The 17,241-nt window shown below is 48.0% G+C and overlaps 1 protein-coding gene across 2 annotated transcripts in view; it reads right to left on the reverse strand.

The window, feature by feature from the left end:
- Positions 1 to 76: 76 nt before the first annotated feature.
- The window catches only part of LOC149861536 (uncharacterized), a 45,093-nt gene continuing 27,928 nt past the window's right edge, over positions 77 to 17,241 (reverse strand). Inside the window, exons 8-9 of one of the 2 annotated variants that reach the window (XM_090052460.1) lie at positions 4,644 to 4,691; positions 77 to 3,367 (exon numbers count right to left, since the gene is read on the reverse strand). In XM_090052460.1, coding sequence (XP_089908586.1) covers positions 3,294 to 3,367; positions 4,644 to 4,691 — 122 coding nt within the window. In that variant the 3' untranslated portion in view covers positions 77 to 3,293. Of the gene's footprint in view, positions 3,368 to 4,643; positions 4,692 to 17,241 lie in introns of those variants that run through there. The other variant, XR_016443041.1, reaches the window with a different exon arrangement.

Genomic DNA, 17,241 nt, shown 5'->3' on the forward strand with positions numbered 1-17,241 from the left:
TTACATGCCAGGACAGGCCTGCCTTTCAAGAAAGTTTTATTTCTTTTGCGGGGGGAGGGAGGCTTTCAAAAATTAACTTTCTCACCATTGTAAAGAGACAGCCTCTGTCACCCGTGATGGGGATACCGCCACAGTGATCATCCCCCTTCATAGTCCCAACCCAAACCAGATTTCTCTCCACAGGGACTCTTATTCCATGCACCTGGGCTTCTCCTAATCTCCTTAACACCTCTGCAACCCAGCCTCGGCTGTAGGTGCTGGGCAGGATGAGCCCCATGACTCCCGGGTCTGGGAGACCATGCCCTGGGTTATTATATAACCTGCTGTGTCCATGGCCCCACCAGTGAGGTCCAACTAGCTCTGTTCCTTCATTCCTCTCTGCCACCAGCGGAAGTGCAGCAAGACAGCCCGCATCCCCAGTGCCAGCCTTCACGTGCTGGTCATCTGGAACAGAGTAGACACAGCCCTAGGACCAGGGCAGCCAGGCCTTGCAGAGTTCAAGTCAACAGGGGAGGCAGATTTAGAGCCCATGTCCCTCTGGAGTCCAATCTCCCGGTGTCCTCTAGGTCCCAGCTGCCTCTGTCACTTTTCCAAGGCAGTTCCTCACACTGATTTCCCTGGATCCCTTGGTATACTTATCCATGCAGATACTCCCAGTCTTTGGGGCTACTGCTGTGTCCCATAAAGATCCTTCAATGGGGAACAATTCTAGCTACATTCCTAACAGTGGAGACAGCTCCATCCACTAAGGCTGTACCACGATCCATTAGTAAACATTGGCCAGTCCTGACCCAGTAAATAGTCTAAGTATAAAACACACAAGTATTGGGGCTCCAAAATACTTATTACACACTACACACCCATCCCCAGGCCACTTCTCCGCCCCTATCTCTCTGGGACTCCACACCGCACCCCCCACAGGACCAGGCTTTCTGGGATCCTCCATCCCCACCACCCCCTTACGCTTAGCTGCCTGCCTACATGTGCCTGGCCCACAAGTCTTAACTAAAAACCCACCGGATGGTGGAGGCTAGGGTTTAGGCACCCTTCCCTGCCTTTCACTGGGGCGGCAACTGGCCTGGCATTTCTTGGGGACTCCTGCGCCACCCACCAGGCCATCCTTCCCAGCAGGGTGCAGTTTTAGGTCCTACCCAGGACCACTGAGGCTACCTCCTCCCCCATAGCCTCCCCTGTAGCTCCGAGGTGTTCCTGGAGCTGGAGCTCAGCGGGCAGATGTTTCTTCCTACTGGCTGGTCTCAAACTGCTCCCCTCAACCCAGAGAGCTGGGCATTAAATGGGCACTTTAATCAGGCAACTGCCCTCTCCCACGACTAGCCCTTGAAGTGACAGGCATCACAGGTGCTCTGTCATATAGTGAAAGAGTTAAATAGTGTATGTAATAAGTAGTGTATAGTTAAATAGACGGTGTATAGATATAGATAGTGGTTTAATAAACAATGCTGTATAGATACAGAGGTGCTGGGGAGGAAAATCCCAACTTTTCTTTTTCTACTTTTTTTCCCCTATTTTTCTGCTAATTTAACAACATGTGAAGGGCTTGTTCATTTGCTGAGACACGGCCAGTAACCGAGAAGGAGGGCCTTTGCCCATCACCTTGGGTGCTAAGACCCACCAGACTCTTTAATATTTGGCATAAGCACAGAGACCAGAAGTCAAGATGAACTGCTTATTTATAGTAATAGTCCCTTGAGTGTATGTACGAATGTACATATGTATGAATTTGAATGTATAGAAAGGTAGGGCCTCATCTAGAAGGAGGCGCGCTTGCCCGCCACACCAGCTTGAGCAGGCTGACCAGACAGGCCAGAGATGATTGCGCTCCACAAACTACAAAGGAGCTCAATCGTTACTAAGACACGGTGGCTAGAGTACTGTTATTATCAGTTACAATTATTTCTAGTAGTATAATTAGCAATTTAATAATTACTGTAGACAGAATTACTTGGGCTCATTGTCCTCACAAGATGCAGAAGAGCACAGACATTAGGAAACGGGCATGCCGGTCCAGCACCTCAGATCTTTAGGCAGGCACCAGAGGAAAGCAGGCAGCATGGGAGGGAGGCTGACAAAGGCAGACATATGAGCTGTTATTATTGTTGCTGTTGTTGTTACTGATTAACGTTGGGAAAGGACATTACCCCAATACTTCACTCTAATTCATTTGCTCGACCTGCTGCACAGAGTGAACACAGTGCCCAACACAGCTGTTTCCCACCCAGCACCCATAAATGACTTCGTGCTCCTTTGTATCTTGCGAGTACACTGAGCCCAAGTAGTGTCATTTGAAGTAAAAAATTGTGGGTATAAGCTAGGGCTGTGCGAGGGTTCGGACCATGCTTCGAACCCGGAGAAGCTTTGGACACTACAGCATCCGAAGCAGCATGTCCAGGTGGAAGCGCTGGCTTCATTAGGCTTTCCCCCAAATCCCTGCACCGATCTTCCTGAAACTTGGCAGGCTTCATGCTCTCCGCAGAGGCTACCACCCCTGCAAGTATCATCCAAATCAGACAAAAAACAACGAAGTTATAGATATTTCATGGATTCCCCATTATACCCTGTGGCCAGATCTCCAAGGCGGCTCTGAAGCTTCGGAGCCGGTTCGGCCAGATTGAAGCAGGAGCCTGGTCCGGAGCTCCAGATGGGATCAGATCGCGGCCATCCGAAGCGCCCGGATCCGAAACCAGATCAGATTGCTGCCTACTCGTGCAGGGCTAGTATAAGCCAAATAAAAAGAAAAGGAACATTGCATCCAGCATCTTTCAAAAGAGTAATTAAGCATATTTGAGTAAGTAGCTGGTTGGACTACCTGAATGTTTGTAATTTTTCACTATTGCAAAATAGTGCTGGTGCACTGTCAGGCGGTAGGCTGAGCAACAGTCAGCCCTGGCAGCCGGACGCACACAGCATAGACTGCCCTTGCTCTGACCGGAGACAAAAGCATGCTAGTCACTCGTAAATATTAGCATGTTAATATTAAAATGAAATGTTATTTTTTCAATTTTAGAATCATTATTTCATTCGTATGTTTAGTTGCTATGTTCACAAAATAGGGTCCCTTTTTGTCTATGTTTAGAAACTCTGTACATCGCGGTGGCGAGAGGGTTAATGTTTATACTTGCACTGTTCACTACCATTATGAGGACTAGTCATCACACTCAATTCTCTTTTTGAGTGTTATGAATCTAAGCATTAATACCAGTAGCGATAGGCACCCGGCAGTGAGACATTGCCACTTGAGACAATGCAGAAGTTAGGGGTGTCAGACGTCCTTCTCACGCTTCGGAAGTGGGCTCTTCTCTTCCGCTGTTGTCACTGGTGGGAGCGCCATGCAGTGTAGCAACCGGAGCTAAAAATAGGAGGGAGGGAGCATAGAAAGAGCATAGGAAGTTTTATTGCAAAACCACCACGCAGCACCTCCTGCCCTAACCTCTCGTGCACCTCGTGTACCTTCCTTCATGACAAAAAAATCCACCAACGCTATTTACATGAAAGTTTAAATAACTCCCCCGCCACCTTCCGCACACAGACAAGTGCCAGGTGTCCCTTCCCAATGCGTAAAGGAGCCGGTTGTGGAGCATGTCATAGTGTCCTCTTTCAAGTCCCCCATTGCAAAGCGGCTCTCGCTCTGCACGCTGCATGGTACTCGACTTCAGCAGCCCGCATACTCTCGACTGCTACATTTGCATTCCTGCGCCCCCCGGGACAACTCTCCCTGCTGGACTAAGTCCTTGTGCCTCTCGTCCGCCTCGAACCTCTCTCATCGTTACAGCACACACACACCCCAACCACTGCTCCCCCAATTTGTAGGTCCTGAGCAGGGCAGGAACCACCCCCGCCCTCCCCTTTTGGTGTAAAAAAAATCAAGACAGTCTGGCCAGCCTGGAAAAGAGTGCGGAAACCCTGTCAAGAAAGAGCACCAAAGAATTGCAAAAAAAGGCAGGAAAAGACTTGGCAGGGAGCAGCCCCTTTGGTTGCCTTTGCACACTGGATGCCTTGACAAAATGCTTGTGTGCAAGCCAGACTTATGAGGGGGGGCGCAGCCAGCCCCCAGTGTACATTTGCATGGAAGATTTCCCTCCCCTCCAGTGCCCCATGCAACAAGCGCCCAGAAAAAGCGGCAGGCAAAACTGTGGGAAAAGACTTGGCAGGGGGCTTTGCAAAGTGCAACACCACCATTGGCAACCATCTGAGTGAATGCTTGAGGTTTGATTTTTGCATCCTGTGCCAACCAGCCAATCCCCACCCAGCACTGCGGGCAGGGATTTTCCCAGTCCTACAAAATTAGTGAGCCAGATGCAGAAAGACAGGTTAACATGAGGTTTTATTGTAAGGAACACAATGTTATAAGCCATTGGTGACTTGGGCTTCTTTGCCTTTACCCCGCCGTCACTCTGAACAGGCCCTGGCTCCCTAAACTGGAGTGGTGGCCACCTGACCAGAATTACCAATTTTGTTTAAGTGCTGGTAAACTAACAAAAAAGTGTTCCTGGTTTGGTGACATTTCCTTCCCACAAGGGTGACGAGGACAGCGATGAACCCCCTCCCTTTCTCCCCCCACTCCACCCCCTGCTGGCAGCACCAAAACAAAGCGTGAGACAATATTCACGTTCCCCAAAACTTACAAGTCCCCGGTTCAGAGTCACGTCCCTGGCTGCCACTGCCCATACCAGCTGCAAACAAGTAAAGCAAAACAATGAGTTTACCATCTGTAACATTGCCATTTATCCACCTCCAATGGCACATACCCTTCATCCACCCAGAAAAGAGCGTGACAGCTCACCTCCAGCAATACATTCATTTCAAACCACCACCACATATATCCAACCTCCACAAACCCAAACAGCGCCTGCCGGTGGCAAGAGGCACAATCTGCAATACTTCCAAATCTCCGGTGGCGCATCTTCTTGGGTCTCGGGAACAGACACCGATGTTTGGGTGTTGGGAAAAACAACACATCTGAACTGGTTTCCTTCTCCTCGTCCTGCTACTCATCATCTGTGCTAATGTGGGGAGACACTGTAGTCAGGGTATACTGCTGGGGCTCTTGTTCGGAGTCTCTGTTATCCAGAACCATAGAGCAGTCTCCCCACTGCTGTGACATGCTCATGGTTTCCCCATCAGGAGGAGCTGCCTCTGTCGGTGTGCTCTCCTCCAGCACAACACCAGTGCTGAAAGGCTGCAGACAGAGAGCCTTGCTTGCATCCTTGGACAGTGTGATGGACAGCTGGTCATAGAAAGCAGCAATTGTGCACCCTGCCCCAGAACGAGAGGTTGCATCTTTGGCACAGTGAAATGCACTTCTCAGGGCCTTGATCTTGCGCCAGCACTGGGTCCAGTCCCAGTTGTGCCCTTGCACCCAAATTTGCAATGGCTGCATACACGGGCGTATTCCTTCTACTTTCCAGCTGGTTTATGATCTTTTGCTCCGACCAAATGTCGATTAAGTCCTGCAGGTCTTCTTGGGTCCAGCTGGGGCCACGGGTGTTAGAAGTATCAGCCTCCTGCTCCATGGCCTTTATACTGCTGGATTTGTTTTTTCTGAGACACCAAGCAGTTCTAAGCAAACAGCAACCGATTCATGAATGGCCACTGGTGAAATTTGGGAGTAACTTAGATACACATTGTTATGAATTACGCTCTTAAAGCCATGTGCAGTTCGCTCTAGGCTGGGGCAATGATCACGCAAAGCAATATCCAAAGTCAGATATAGAATCTTTATTCGCTCGAGCGAGGTGCCTCCAGAGAGGGACTCCACCTACTACTTATAATACCTTTTTTATACTTTCTAAGTGCATAAGCGTTAGTTCGTGATTAGCTCGTGCTCGTAAAAATACCCAGTCATCTATTAACTAAATCACTATTCTGTCCAATCAAGTGGCACTGTAGGCGTGAACACCGAAGTTTAACTCTCGTGAATTACATGCCCCTATATTTTGTCTCAAGATGGTTCTTTATCTAACAAAAACAAATCATGCCCAACTTTCAAGATTCTCTTGTTGATGAAACTCCCCTCTTGACTGGATTCAGCTAGTTTCGTATCTTATCAGTAGCCCTCACACAGTAATCCTCACACAGTACCCCTTTTCCTTCCAAGCCGTCTCATAAGTGCTGTGTTTGCTTTTATGAAATGGAGGTGAAAGGATAAAGAAATGACCTCACTTTTAGCATTACAAAGCCTTGTTTTAACCCTACAAGATTCATATACAACAACATAGTCATGTAGTCATTGTGAAGGTATCACTGGTGTCTTGCAGTACCCAATAGTATGATGAAGTACCCTGTTAACCAACAAAGACATGGTGATGGGCTGGGAGCATGGACCATATAGACCCATTGTCCATTCAGATGGCTGGTTAATGTTCCATAGTCTTGCAAAAATTAAGTCTGTGTCTGTCTTCCTGTAGTGCTACACAGAATCAAGGCCAGTGCCCAGTGCCCCAGGATTACTAGTTGAAATGATGCAGATAAGAGTTAAAATGCAAAATTTAATGCAGCTAGACAGAGCTCCAGACCACAACCCCTCCCCGGCGTTTGGTGCTGGTGCCATGATCTGAGAAGCAGCCCTGTCATCCGTATGGGATGACAGAGCAGGACCAAATGGAGATGCAGGATGACGTGCGAGGACCAGGAAACAGACAATGGAGAAGAAGAACTGAGTGAAGACTCTGACATGGAGAATATGGCAGACGTAGGTGAGGAGGACAAGAAAGAAAAACTGTTGCTATTTACCCTGTGGCTGACCTTGGACTTATTACAAGACATGCATGCCCAGCTAGCAATGGCAGTGAATGCAATCGTCATCTTTTTCAATGCTCGCGATGAGAAGATGGGATGTAGATATGCGGTGAAGTGAGAGCCTAGAAGCATGCGAAGAAGTAGAAACTGACTGGGCTCTGTGGATAAATGATAGGAGCAGCAACTGTACGGTCTGGGCCCGTGAGAGCAGCTCGGACTGGTGGGAGTGAATCGTGCTGACCACTTGGAACATCAGCAGTGGCTGGAGACGTTCTGAATGACCAGGGAGGTGTTTTATCATATTGTCTCGATGCTAATTGCAGGGGCGTGCAGGGGAAGGTAGCAGACGAGGGGTGGAGGATGAGCAGAGCATGGGGCAGGGAGGTGGACTGGGGTAGGGGGTTGTTGTTTGGAGACTGGCGTTGGTCTGGAGAGGGAAGTCATTACACACCACTGCCTAGCCAACCTGAATCACGTCCTGGGGCAGGGTTAATTAGACCTCGCGTTGGCTGGCTGGGGCAGGGCTGGGCAGATGGGGAGCGAGTGGTATGAGCAGCCTACAGAAATCAGATTTATAGGAGTGCGGCGGCGGCGGTGGTGGGGTCAGTATTCCACCCCAAGCCCACCAACAACCCACCATTTCACAACACCCCTCCCAAAGCCATATGCTGCACTAAACAAACAGACAAGGTGACAGATATTCACAGTGTCACGTGGGCAGGGAAGGGGAGTGGGGGAAGCATCCCCTTTGAGGGATCCTCATGGAAACTGTTTCAAGCCCAAGCAGCTTGGGAATGCTGGGAAACGTAGTGCTAAAAGGCAGACATTTGGAACCACCCCTCTGCCCCATACACACTGTACTATTAGTACACCGTTAATTTTTAATAAGCGTTCAAGGCACACATCTGCTTCAGCAACACAGCATGAAACACTCACACACTGGTCCACCTCGCCACCACCATCAGCTGCAATTGCCAACCACAGGGGACAGTACCACTCTCAACCCTTTATATTTTGGAGAACATATGTACAGTTAAAAAAATTCATATATACTTTTTCATTACTTTGTAACATGGGGAGAAGGAAAAGGGAGGGGAGGGGACGATTCACACAGCTTGTTGTCGGGATCAACACTGGATCTCCTACTGGGAGACCAGCCCAAGCCTAGGCGGGCGCAAGTGGCAGGGTTTTGGGGTGATCACGTGGGGCGTGGGGGGAGCTTAGCATGAGATTCTTGGCAGGGGCAGGGGGTGGGGACTGTGGAGGCCAGTTTACCTGTGAACATGTGCCTCCTGCTGTAATTCATTAGGAAGGACATTACTTTGTGGGTAGACTCATATTTGCCTCCCCCTGCTGGAATTTGTGGGGAATTACACGAGACTTAATTCATTCAAAAGCCTGTGGCGTGCAAACACAAATGGGACACACCACATTAACCCAGGTTAAAATTTTTAAACCTCCTTAAATTAAACGCTGTGACATGTACAAGCTTCCAAGAAGTCTTAAGTATTGTGGGGGACAAAAGAAATCCTACCAGTAATACAGTAAAATTGTAATGTAACTGTGAACGTGTTGGATGATCTACTCAGTCTTCCTGTACTTGCCTGCCATGACTTGGATTTAATAAGAAAAGGAAGGATATCAGTAACTTGTTAAAGCCTGTGATCAGTGAATATCACCCAGATGTTACACACTCAAATTAAAGATTTATTTTTTCAAAGTAGAAGATCTGGTAACAGTAGCCTTGTCAAATACTCCACTGGCAAAGGCAGTTGATTTGCAAGAGGAAAAAACCCCCAAACTGGAACTTTTAATGAAACTTTAAACTAATCTAAACCACTAATTGCCTTATTACCATTACGCTATCCCCACGTCTTTCAGTCTCTATCTGCGGTTTGTGTCGGGAGTGGCTCTCTGCAGCTCCCACCCAATTCTTCTGTTTATTTTCTAAACAGTTGTTGTCTCCATGGGGTCAGGGCTTATCTGGGGCACTATTTCCCCATTCATTGTCCCAAAACTCCGTCTCTTGTTTTGGCTCTTCTGCCGAGCCTGTTCCCGCTGCCTCAGTGTTCCTCTGGACTCACCGCAGCAGCACTCTTCATCATCTCAGGGTTCATTGGGATCTGACCTGTTGAATCTTCAGGTAGTTCGGTGCTCCTGATGTCCTTTCCAGCCACAGGTTAGACTTTTCTCGTTTGTCTCTCCCCAGGGTCTCGATTCTCCCCTTGTTTCTCCTTTGGTGCCCGAAGGCACTCTGTAAATGTCCCGCTGCTGGTTTTATCCCCAGTTTTCGCAGGCTAATCATCCAACCACTTTTCAGGTGTGTAATTGTCTCCACCTGACTATTTCTCAATCAGAGGTCACTCCTCCTGGTGTTAGCCCAAGTAACAGGGCTCCTGCTAGAGTCCCTGTTACAGTAACAATAATACTATTTTTGCTAATGCAGAAAAGGTAGAAATGGTAAACATTTCTGTGCTATACTGGGAAAGAAATGGGATGATTTGTTTTAGTATGCACTTGACTCCATTTGTAATAAATCAAATTGTTTAAAACCTCTACTAGGGATAACTCTGCATCCCAATATTTTTTTAAAAGAAGTTTAATTAGTCACCTCACAATTCTTAAGGGCCAAGACATTTTTAATTAAAAAAAACCCACTTAAATATTAAAAACATAAATACCAGGTGATTGGTAAGGGTGTCAGTGTGCCAATATGCATAAGGACAGTACCCAGGACATTTCATTTGCTTGACAGTAGACTACCAAAATAATGCAAAACATGATGCTCACTTGAAAGGGTGTAACTCTGGTCAGTATGGTTTTTATGGAAAACCAGCCTTGTAAAGCATGGCCCACTTCAGTTCATCGAGGAAATTGCAAACTAATTACCTAGATATCATAGACTTTGTAAGACTTTTGATTTAGCACCATGCAGTGCTGACTTTAAGATCATAATGTTAATCAACAAAGCACCCATTCAATAAAGTACTAACCAAATGACCTTTCAAAGTAATAGTCAAGGGGAAACAATAAAACTGAATGTTTCTAGCTGGGGTGTATTGAGGCCACTCAACTTCTTCATTAATGATCTAGAAGTAAGGATAAAAGTTCATCACTGATTTAAAAATTGGCAAAATGGTAGATAATGCTGGTGGTCTATCAGTATAGCTCAGTATGCCAGGTCTATTCAAACAAAATGCCTTCTGGTTCAACCAAATGCAGAGTTGTCCAAAAGAACGGAATGAGGATATTCCTTGAATGGGATCTAATGTCATAAAGCAAAGGTGTCCAACTTAACTAGTCCCTGCAGCCTGATCTGGTGGGTGTGCTAATCAACAGTTGTTTGCTTTTTTTCATGCCTCCCACCAACTGTAATACTCCATTTCCCTGAGTAGAGCTCCACACCTGGGAATTTGCGTGCTCCTAAATTCTCAGCCTGTCCTGGAGTCCCCCAAGCCAAGTAAAAACAGCTTTGCAGGCTACATCTTTGACACTCCTCTCATAGAGGCTATGTGATTGAACATACATTCCCAGTAAAGTGCAACTCCTGTTAACTCCTCCGGTTTAGGACATGTAGCATCCAAGGTACCCTTTACTTTTTATAGAAATTCTTCTGAATAATATTGGCATTGGTTTGGGAATGGATTCTGTGTAGACTGGTATTCAGTCTACAAATATTATCCAGCAGTGATAATGGCATGGCCTGCTTTGGACACAAGATGAATAGATTAAAGAAAAAAACTGGATGTTCTGGATATCATGATAGAGCTCTCTTTAAGAGCCCTCACATATTTGGATGAAGAAAGCATTTTCCACACTGTTTCTAAGTAAATATTGGTACTTTAATTCTAAACCAATATTTAAATTGCAGAGCACTGATAATTATTTAGCCGTTTACATATGTATTTGAACATAGCATCAATGCATAGTGTGTTCTTTTTATGTTTGTTTATTGCTTGTTAAAAGAAAGAAAGAAAAGCTTATAGTTTTGCTAACCTGGCTTTTAGAGAAGGTGATCAGAAAGAACCAGCATGGATTCCCCAAGGGCAAGTCATGCCTGAATACCTGATTGCCTTCTATGATGAGATAACTGGCTCTGTGGATGCAGGGAAAGCACTGGAAAGGATATACTTTGACTTTAGCAAAGCTTTTAATACGGTCTCCTACAGCGTTCTTGCAAACAACTAATACTTGGTCAAAAATCACTCAAATGATATTATAGGCAGTCCTCAACTTACAACTTTTTGAGTTATGATGAACGGCACTTAAGGTGTTTATAAATTGACACCCTGTTTTGACCTTCCAGTGTGGGTTTCAACTTTATGATGGTGGATACAACAGTGGCCAGCTAGTAAGTCTGGTGTGGTGGAAGGGAGGGGAAAAGGAAGGGGTGTGGGGGAGCAGATCAATGCCCCCTGCAGTGAGGGAGGGGCTGGGGTAAGTTGCTTGTCTGGTGGCTCCCACTGCTTGTCCGTGTGCCACCGGATCTGCGCTGTGTGGGGCGGAGCAGGGCATGCAGGGCCAGGGCTGTGCTGGGAGCGGGGGCTATACCCTGCTGCCATTCACGCAGCCAGTGCAGGTGTGGGACAGAGCTGCTGCGCTGCCTCTGGACAAGTGGTGCGCAGTGGTGGCAGCTCCCCCCTCCCCCCATAGACAAGTTGCAGTTCCATTCCGCGCCCGCCGTGCCCCAATGGGGCAAGAAGTGCCATCCAGGGTGGGGAGGACAGGGCCGGGGCTATACTGGGCTGCACTCCACTCTGTCTCCACTCTGCAGCCTACCCCAATCCAGGGGCATATGCCCCCTCCCATTGCTCGCCCAGCCAGGGCAGAGTGGGTGCAGGATGGAGCCATGGCCCATGGGGGGAGCAGGGGCAGCTCCTGCCACTGTGTGCTGCTTGTCCGGAGGCAGTGCAGTGGCCCCATCCTGTACCTGTCCCACCCCGGCTGGGTGAGCGGCGGGAGGGCATAGCGCCCACTCCCAGTGCAGCCTGGTGCAGCCCCAGCCCTGCCCGCCCTATCCTGTGCAGATCTGGGGGCACATGCCCCCCCCCCATGCCCTCCTGGCCAAGTAGCAGGAGCCACCAGACAAACAACTTGCCCCAACCCCAGCCCCAACCCCAGCCCCAGCCCCTCCCTCACTGCAAGGGGCTTTGAATTGCCCCCCCACATCCCTTCCCTTCCCCCTCCCCTTCCACCACACCAGACTTACCAGCTGGTCGCAGCTTATTGAGCATGGTACAGGAACCAATCTCCCATTTATAACATTGTTGCTATGGGAAACTTGGTTCTGAGTTATGACATTTTGACTTAAGACACAGTTTTCAGGAACCGCCTATGTCATAAGTCTGAGGACTGCCTGTATACCTACACTAGAATGGCCTGTACATGAGCTGTTACCACACAGGAAAGTCGTTGTGGAGAGTTACCACCTCAGAGTCATTGTGGAGAGTTTGTTAAAAACTTCAGCTCAGGGCTCAGCAGACATGAAGAAGACAAACAACATTTTCAGGAATATTAAGAAGAAACCTATACACAAAACAGAATCATGTTTGTGGAATCATAGGAAATGAGGGTTGGAGGGACCTCAGGAGATCACATCTACTCCAGTCCCCGGCTCCAAGCAGGGACAGCCCCAACTAGATCATCCCAGCCAAAGCTTCGTCTAGCCAGGCTTTGAAAACCTCCAAGGACGGCACTTCCACCACCTCTCTGGGTGACCTGTTCCTGTGTTTTGATAGCCTCCTAGTGAGAAAATTCTTCCTAATATCTAACCTAAACTTCCCTGGCTGCAACTTCAGCCCATTGCTCCTTGTTCTGTCATCTGCCACCACTGAGAACAGCCCAGCTCCATCCTCTTTGCAACCCCCCTGCACGGAGTTGAAGGCTGCTATTAAATCCCCTTGGTCTCTTTAGACTAAATAAGTCCAGTTCCCACAGCCTCTCCTCAAAAGTCATGTGCCCCAGGCCCCTCACCATTTTTGTTGTCCTCTGCTGGGCTCTCTGCAATTTCTCCACATCCTTTCTGTAGTAGGGGCCCAAAAGTGAATACACTACTCCGTATGTGGCCTCACCAGTGCTAAATAGAGGGGAAGAATCATTTCCCTTGACCTACTGGCAACACAACTATGAATGCAGTCTAGGATGCCATTGGCCTTCCTGGCAACAAGGGCACACTGCTGGATCATATTCACCTTATTGTCCATTGTAACCCCCCAGGTCCTTTTCTGAAGATCTGCTGTCCAGCCAGTCAGCCCCCAGCCTGTCCCGGTGCATGGGGTTGGTCTGTCCTAAATGCAGGACTCTGCACTTGTCCTTCTTGAACCTCATGGGATTCCTTTTGGCCCAGTCCTCCAAGTTGTCCAAGTCACTCTGAATCCTAGCTCTGCCCTCCTGCATATCTACTACTCCTCCCAGCTTTGTGTCATCTGCAAACTTGCTGAGCGTGCACTCTATGCCATCTTCCAGGTCATTGATGGAGACACTGAAAAAAAATGGCCCCAGAACCGACCCCGGGGCACTCCACTTGATACTGGCTGCCAACTGGACATTGAGCCATTGATTGCTACTCTCTGAGCCTGATGCCAGTTTTCTATCCACCTTACAGTCCATTCATCCAGCCCATACTTCCTTTGCTTGCCTGCAAGAATGCTGAGGGAGACTGTATGAAAAGCTTTGTTAAAATCAAGGTACACCACATCCACTTGTCTCCCTGCATCCACAGGTTGGTCACCTCATCGTAGAAGGTAACGAGGTTGGTCAGGCATGACTTGCCCCCGGTGAATCCATACTGACTGTTCCTAATCACCTTTTTCTCCTCTAAGTGCTTAGAAATGGATTCCTTGAGGATCTGCTCCATGATTTTTCCAGGGACTGAGGTGAAGCTAACTAGTCTGTAGTTCCTTGGATCCTCTTTTTTCCCTTTCTTAAATATAGGCACTATGTTTGCCTTTTTCCAGTCATCTGGGATCTCTCCTGATCACCATGAGGTTTTAAGATGATGGCTCTGCAATCACACCAACTTCCTCAGCACCCTCAGGTGCATCCCATCTGCCCCCATGGACTTGTACACGTCCAGTTTTTCTAACTAGTCCCTAACCTGTTCTTTCACCACTGAGGGCTGCTCACCTCCCCCCCAAAACTGTGCTGCCTGGTGCCTGGGGCTAACTTTGCCTGTGAGGACTGAGTCAGGGATGATTGTCTTCCATGGCTGTCTTATCTGTGTGTCCAAGGATGGCTGACGAGGCTACCCAGGTTGACAGACTTTACTGGAGCTCAGACACGTGTTTCCATGCAGGGTGGCTGGCACTGGGTTTTTTTATTTGGTCCACAACACACTAGTTCTGCTGCTCCTGCTTTGCCATCTGTTGTTGTTGTCATGAGGTTTCAAAGTACTGAGATCCCTGCAAGAGACTCCTCCTCCATTTAGGGTGGTCCTGGGCAATAGTCTCCCACAAGTTAACACTGAGGTTGCATTTTTTTATGTTTGTCTGGAGGACATCTCTGAAGTGCTTTCTCTGCCCTCCTCTTGAGCATACGCCTTGGCTGAGCTGAGAGAATAAAGCTTGCTTTGGGAGTCTGGAGTCAGATACCCAGATGACATGGCAGGCCCAATGAAGTTGATGACAGATGATCAGGCTGGATAGGCATCTGGCTGGGGTCATCTAACCCCAGTCCTCTTTCCTGCCTAGGCAGGGGGTCAGACTCGATGATCTGTTGAGGTCCCTTCTGACCCTAGCATCTATGAATCTGTGATCATTGCCTCAATAATCATGATGTTTGTTTGCAAGAGAAAACTAATGTTGGTCTCTCTTCCCACTGGATTCAGAGGGTCTTCTGCAGGCAGCATTGATGAACCATGAGCTTGGTTTTGGATCTGAAGTTGTGATTTTTGGACACCCATTTCTTCAAGCGTCTAAAGGCTGCACATGCACATTTGAGGCGATGTTGGATTTCTTTGTCAATTTCAGCCTTCTGTGAGAAATGGCTTCTGAGGCATGGGAAATATTCAACATTCAGCGTGGGTCTGGATTACATGTCTGCTGCGACTGATGAGTGTGAGAAAGAGGAAGAGCCACAGGGTGCAAAGGAGCAAGGGCTAAACGCAGGGTCAGTAGCCCCAGATCCACCCCCCCAAAGGACCCTGCAGAAACCCTCCTCACCCAGGTGTTTCTGGAGGAGAGGGGCTGGGAACTCCAACTGCAGTGTAAAGAGGAACCTGGAACAGGCAAGAGAGGGGAACGTAAAACCGGAAGGAGGAGGATCAAGCTGAGCCATGCTGCAGAGAAACCTGAGAGCAACGTGGAGAGCTGGAAGGAGACTCCTCCAGAGAGCGAGCTCCCCAGAGAGAACTTGGAGAGAGGACTGCTGATCCCGTGGTACTGGGAACTCCCTGCTACCACCTCAGGAGCCAGCAGAGAGGTACCATAAAGTCTCTAATAGAGGGGCACTCCAGAAAACTGATACCTTAAAGACCCTAAAAGGGGCACAAGCAAAATTTTGTCAAGGATGGACCTGTTGGGATGAGGGGAAACATGATGACCCCAATAAGAGGCTCGTGGAGATCCACCATAGAAACGGTAGCGAGGGAAAGGAGGGACCGACCTCATGGACCTTTTGTTTTTGTTTTCTTATACTGCCAAAAGGAGTCGGAACCATAATACAGGCCAGGAGTGCTTGGTTTTTCCCTTTTTTTTGGACAGAGGCCACGGGGAAGGACCAGACAGCCGATCAGGGACCAGAGTAAGATTGGATGACCAGTGGAATGGGCGAGGGTGTAGGGGTGGAGGTGTTTAAGGGAGTTGATTCAGTACATATGTTCCCTCAGGAACATAGGACCTCATGAGACGACTAATTGAACCTACACATTCAGGCACTGAATCAACTCCCTTAAACACCAAGTCGTGGCAGATGAGAATGTGGGTGTGTAGACCTCTAATTAGGATTCGTCTCTCAAATCGGCTGGCAGGCAGGGTCCTATGGGTTTGCAAGTTAATGAGATATTTGACAATGAGCTGTGAAGATCACGTCAGTTGTGTCTCTTGGTGCCCTAAATCCACACTAAGATTCCAGGAGGAATTCCTCAGCAAGTGGAAGGAGACAGTTCAGAAGGATTCTCACAATTATCTTTCAAGGCTCTATAGTTTCCACAGTTGGACTTGTCTCCTTTCTTGAAGACTGCCACAATCCCAGGAGTCCCTGAGGTCAGCTGGGATTTCTGCATCATTCCAGATCCTTAAGATGAGGGCATGAAGTTGTGACATGAGCTCGTCTCCTCCCTGTTTTAAGATTTCAGCAGGAATTCCATCCGCTCCAGATGCCTTGTTGCTCTTCATCTGCTTGATGGCTTTCCTCCCCTCATCAATGGTTGGAGGGATTCTGAGATCATCTATGACAGATTGTTGCAGGATACTCTCATCAACATCAGTCTTGATTGAGAAGGTATTCAAAATGCTCCTTTCAATGGGCATTGATGGCTCCCCTTTCCTTGAATGGGGAAGATCATCCTTAGGTCTTCCTCTATCCTTAGGTCTCAAGGGCGTTGGTCCCTGAGTGCTCAGACCATAGATAGTTTTGGTGGCACTGAAGAAGTGGCACATCTCATGGACATCAGCCAAATGTTGAATCTCATTAGCCCTGTCTTCTCACCATTTGTTCTTCATATTACACATTCGCCTTTGGACCTCTGTCTTGGCTTGTTGGAGATTGAATTTATTTTGCTTGGAGTTGGTGTAGTTTTGCCAAGCACAAAAGGCCTTGCACTTGTGATCAGTCAACTCTTGGATCTCCCATTCTTTCTCATCAAAGCAGTCTTGATGTTTCCTGATAGACAATCCAAGTGTCTCTTCACAGGAGCTGATGATGGTGGCCTTGAGGGCACACTATGCTTCTGCTATTCACAATATGCACAATACGCTTCTGACATTCTCCCATTGTTGTTGACTGGAATTCACCAGTTTATCACCAGTTTATTGTTGAGTCACTGGAAGGAGAGGTCTCGCTTGCTTGGGTCCTTGATTTCTTCAACATTGATCTTCTGTCAGTATTACTTTTACTGCAGCCATTGTTTGGGAGCCAGTTTGAATGACATAACCAAGCGGATGAGTCAGTGACCAGTCCAGCAATCATCAGCTCCTAACATAGCACAGGTGATGCAGACATCTTTGCAATCCCTGGCACAGACAATGACATAGTCAGTCAGATGCCAATGCTTAGATCGTAGGTGTTGCCATGATGTCTTGTGCCTGTTTTTCTGGTGGAACAAGGTGTTGGTGAATCACAGAATCATAGAAGTAGGGTCAGAAGGGACCTTGTAGATATTCAAGCCTGACCCCCCGCCTGGGTAGGAGAAAAACTGGGCTCAAATGACTCTAGCCAGGTAGGCATCAAGCCTCTTCTTAAAGATCCCCAGGGTAGGAACCAGCACCACTGCCCTTGGAAATTGGTTCCAGCTCCTAGCTGCCCTAACTGTGAAGTAGTTCTTGCGGA

Source organism: Crocodylus siamensis, chromosome 6 (assembly GCF_052110815.1).
Source record: "Crocodylus siamensis isolate JL-2025a chromosome 6, ASM5211081v1, whole genome shotgun sequence".
Taxonomy (NCBI): domain Eukaryota; kingdom Metazoa; phylum Chordata; order Crocodylia; family Crocodylidae; genus Crocodylus; species Crocodylus siamensis.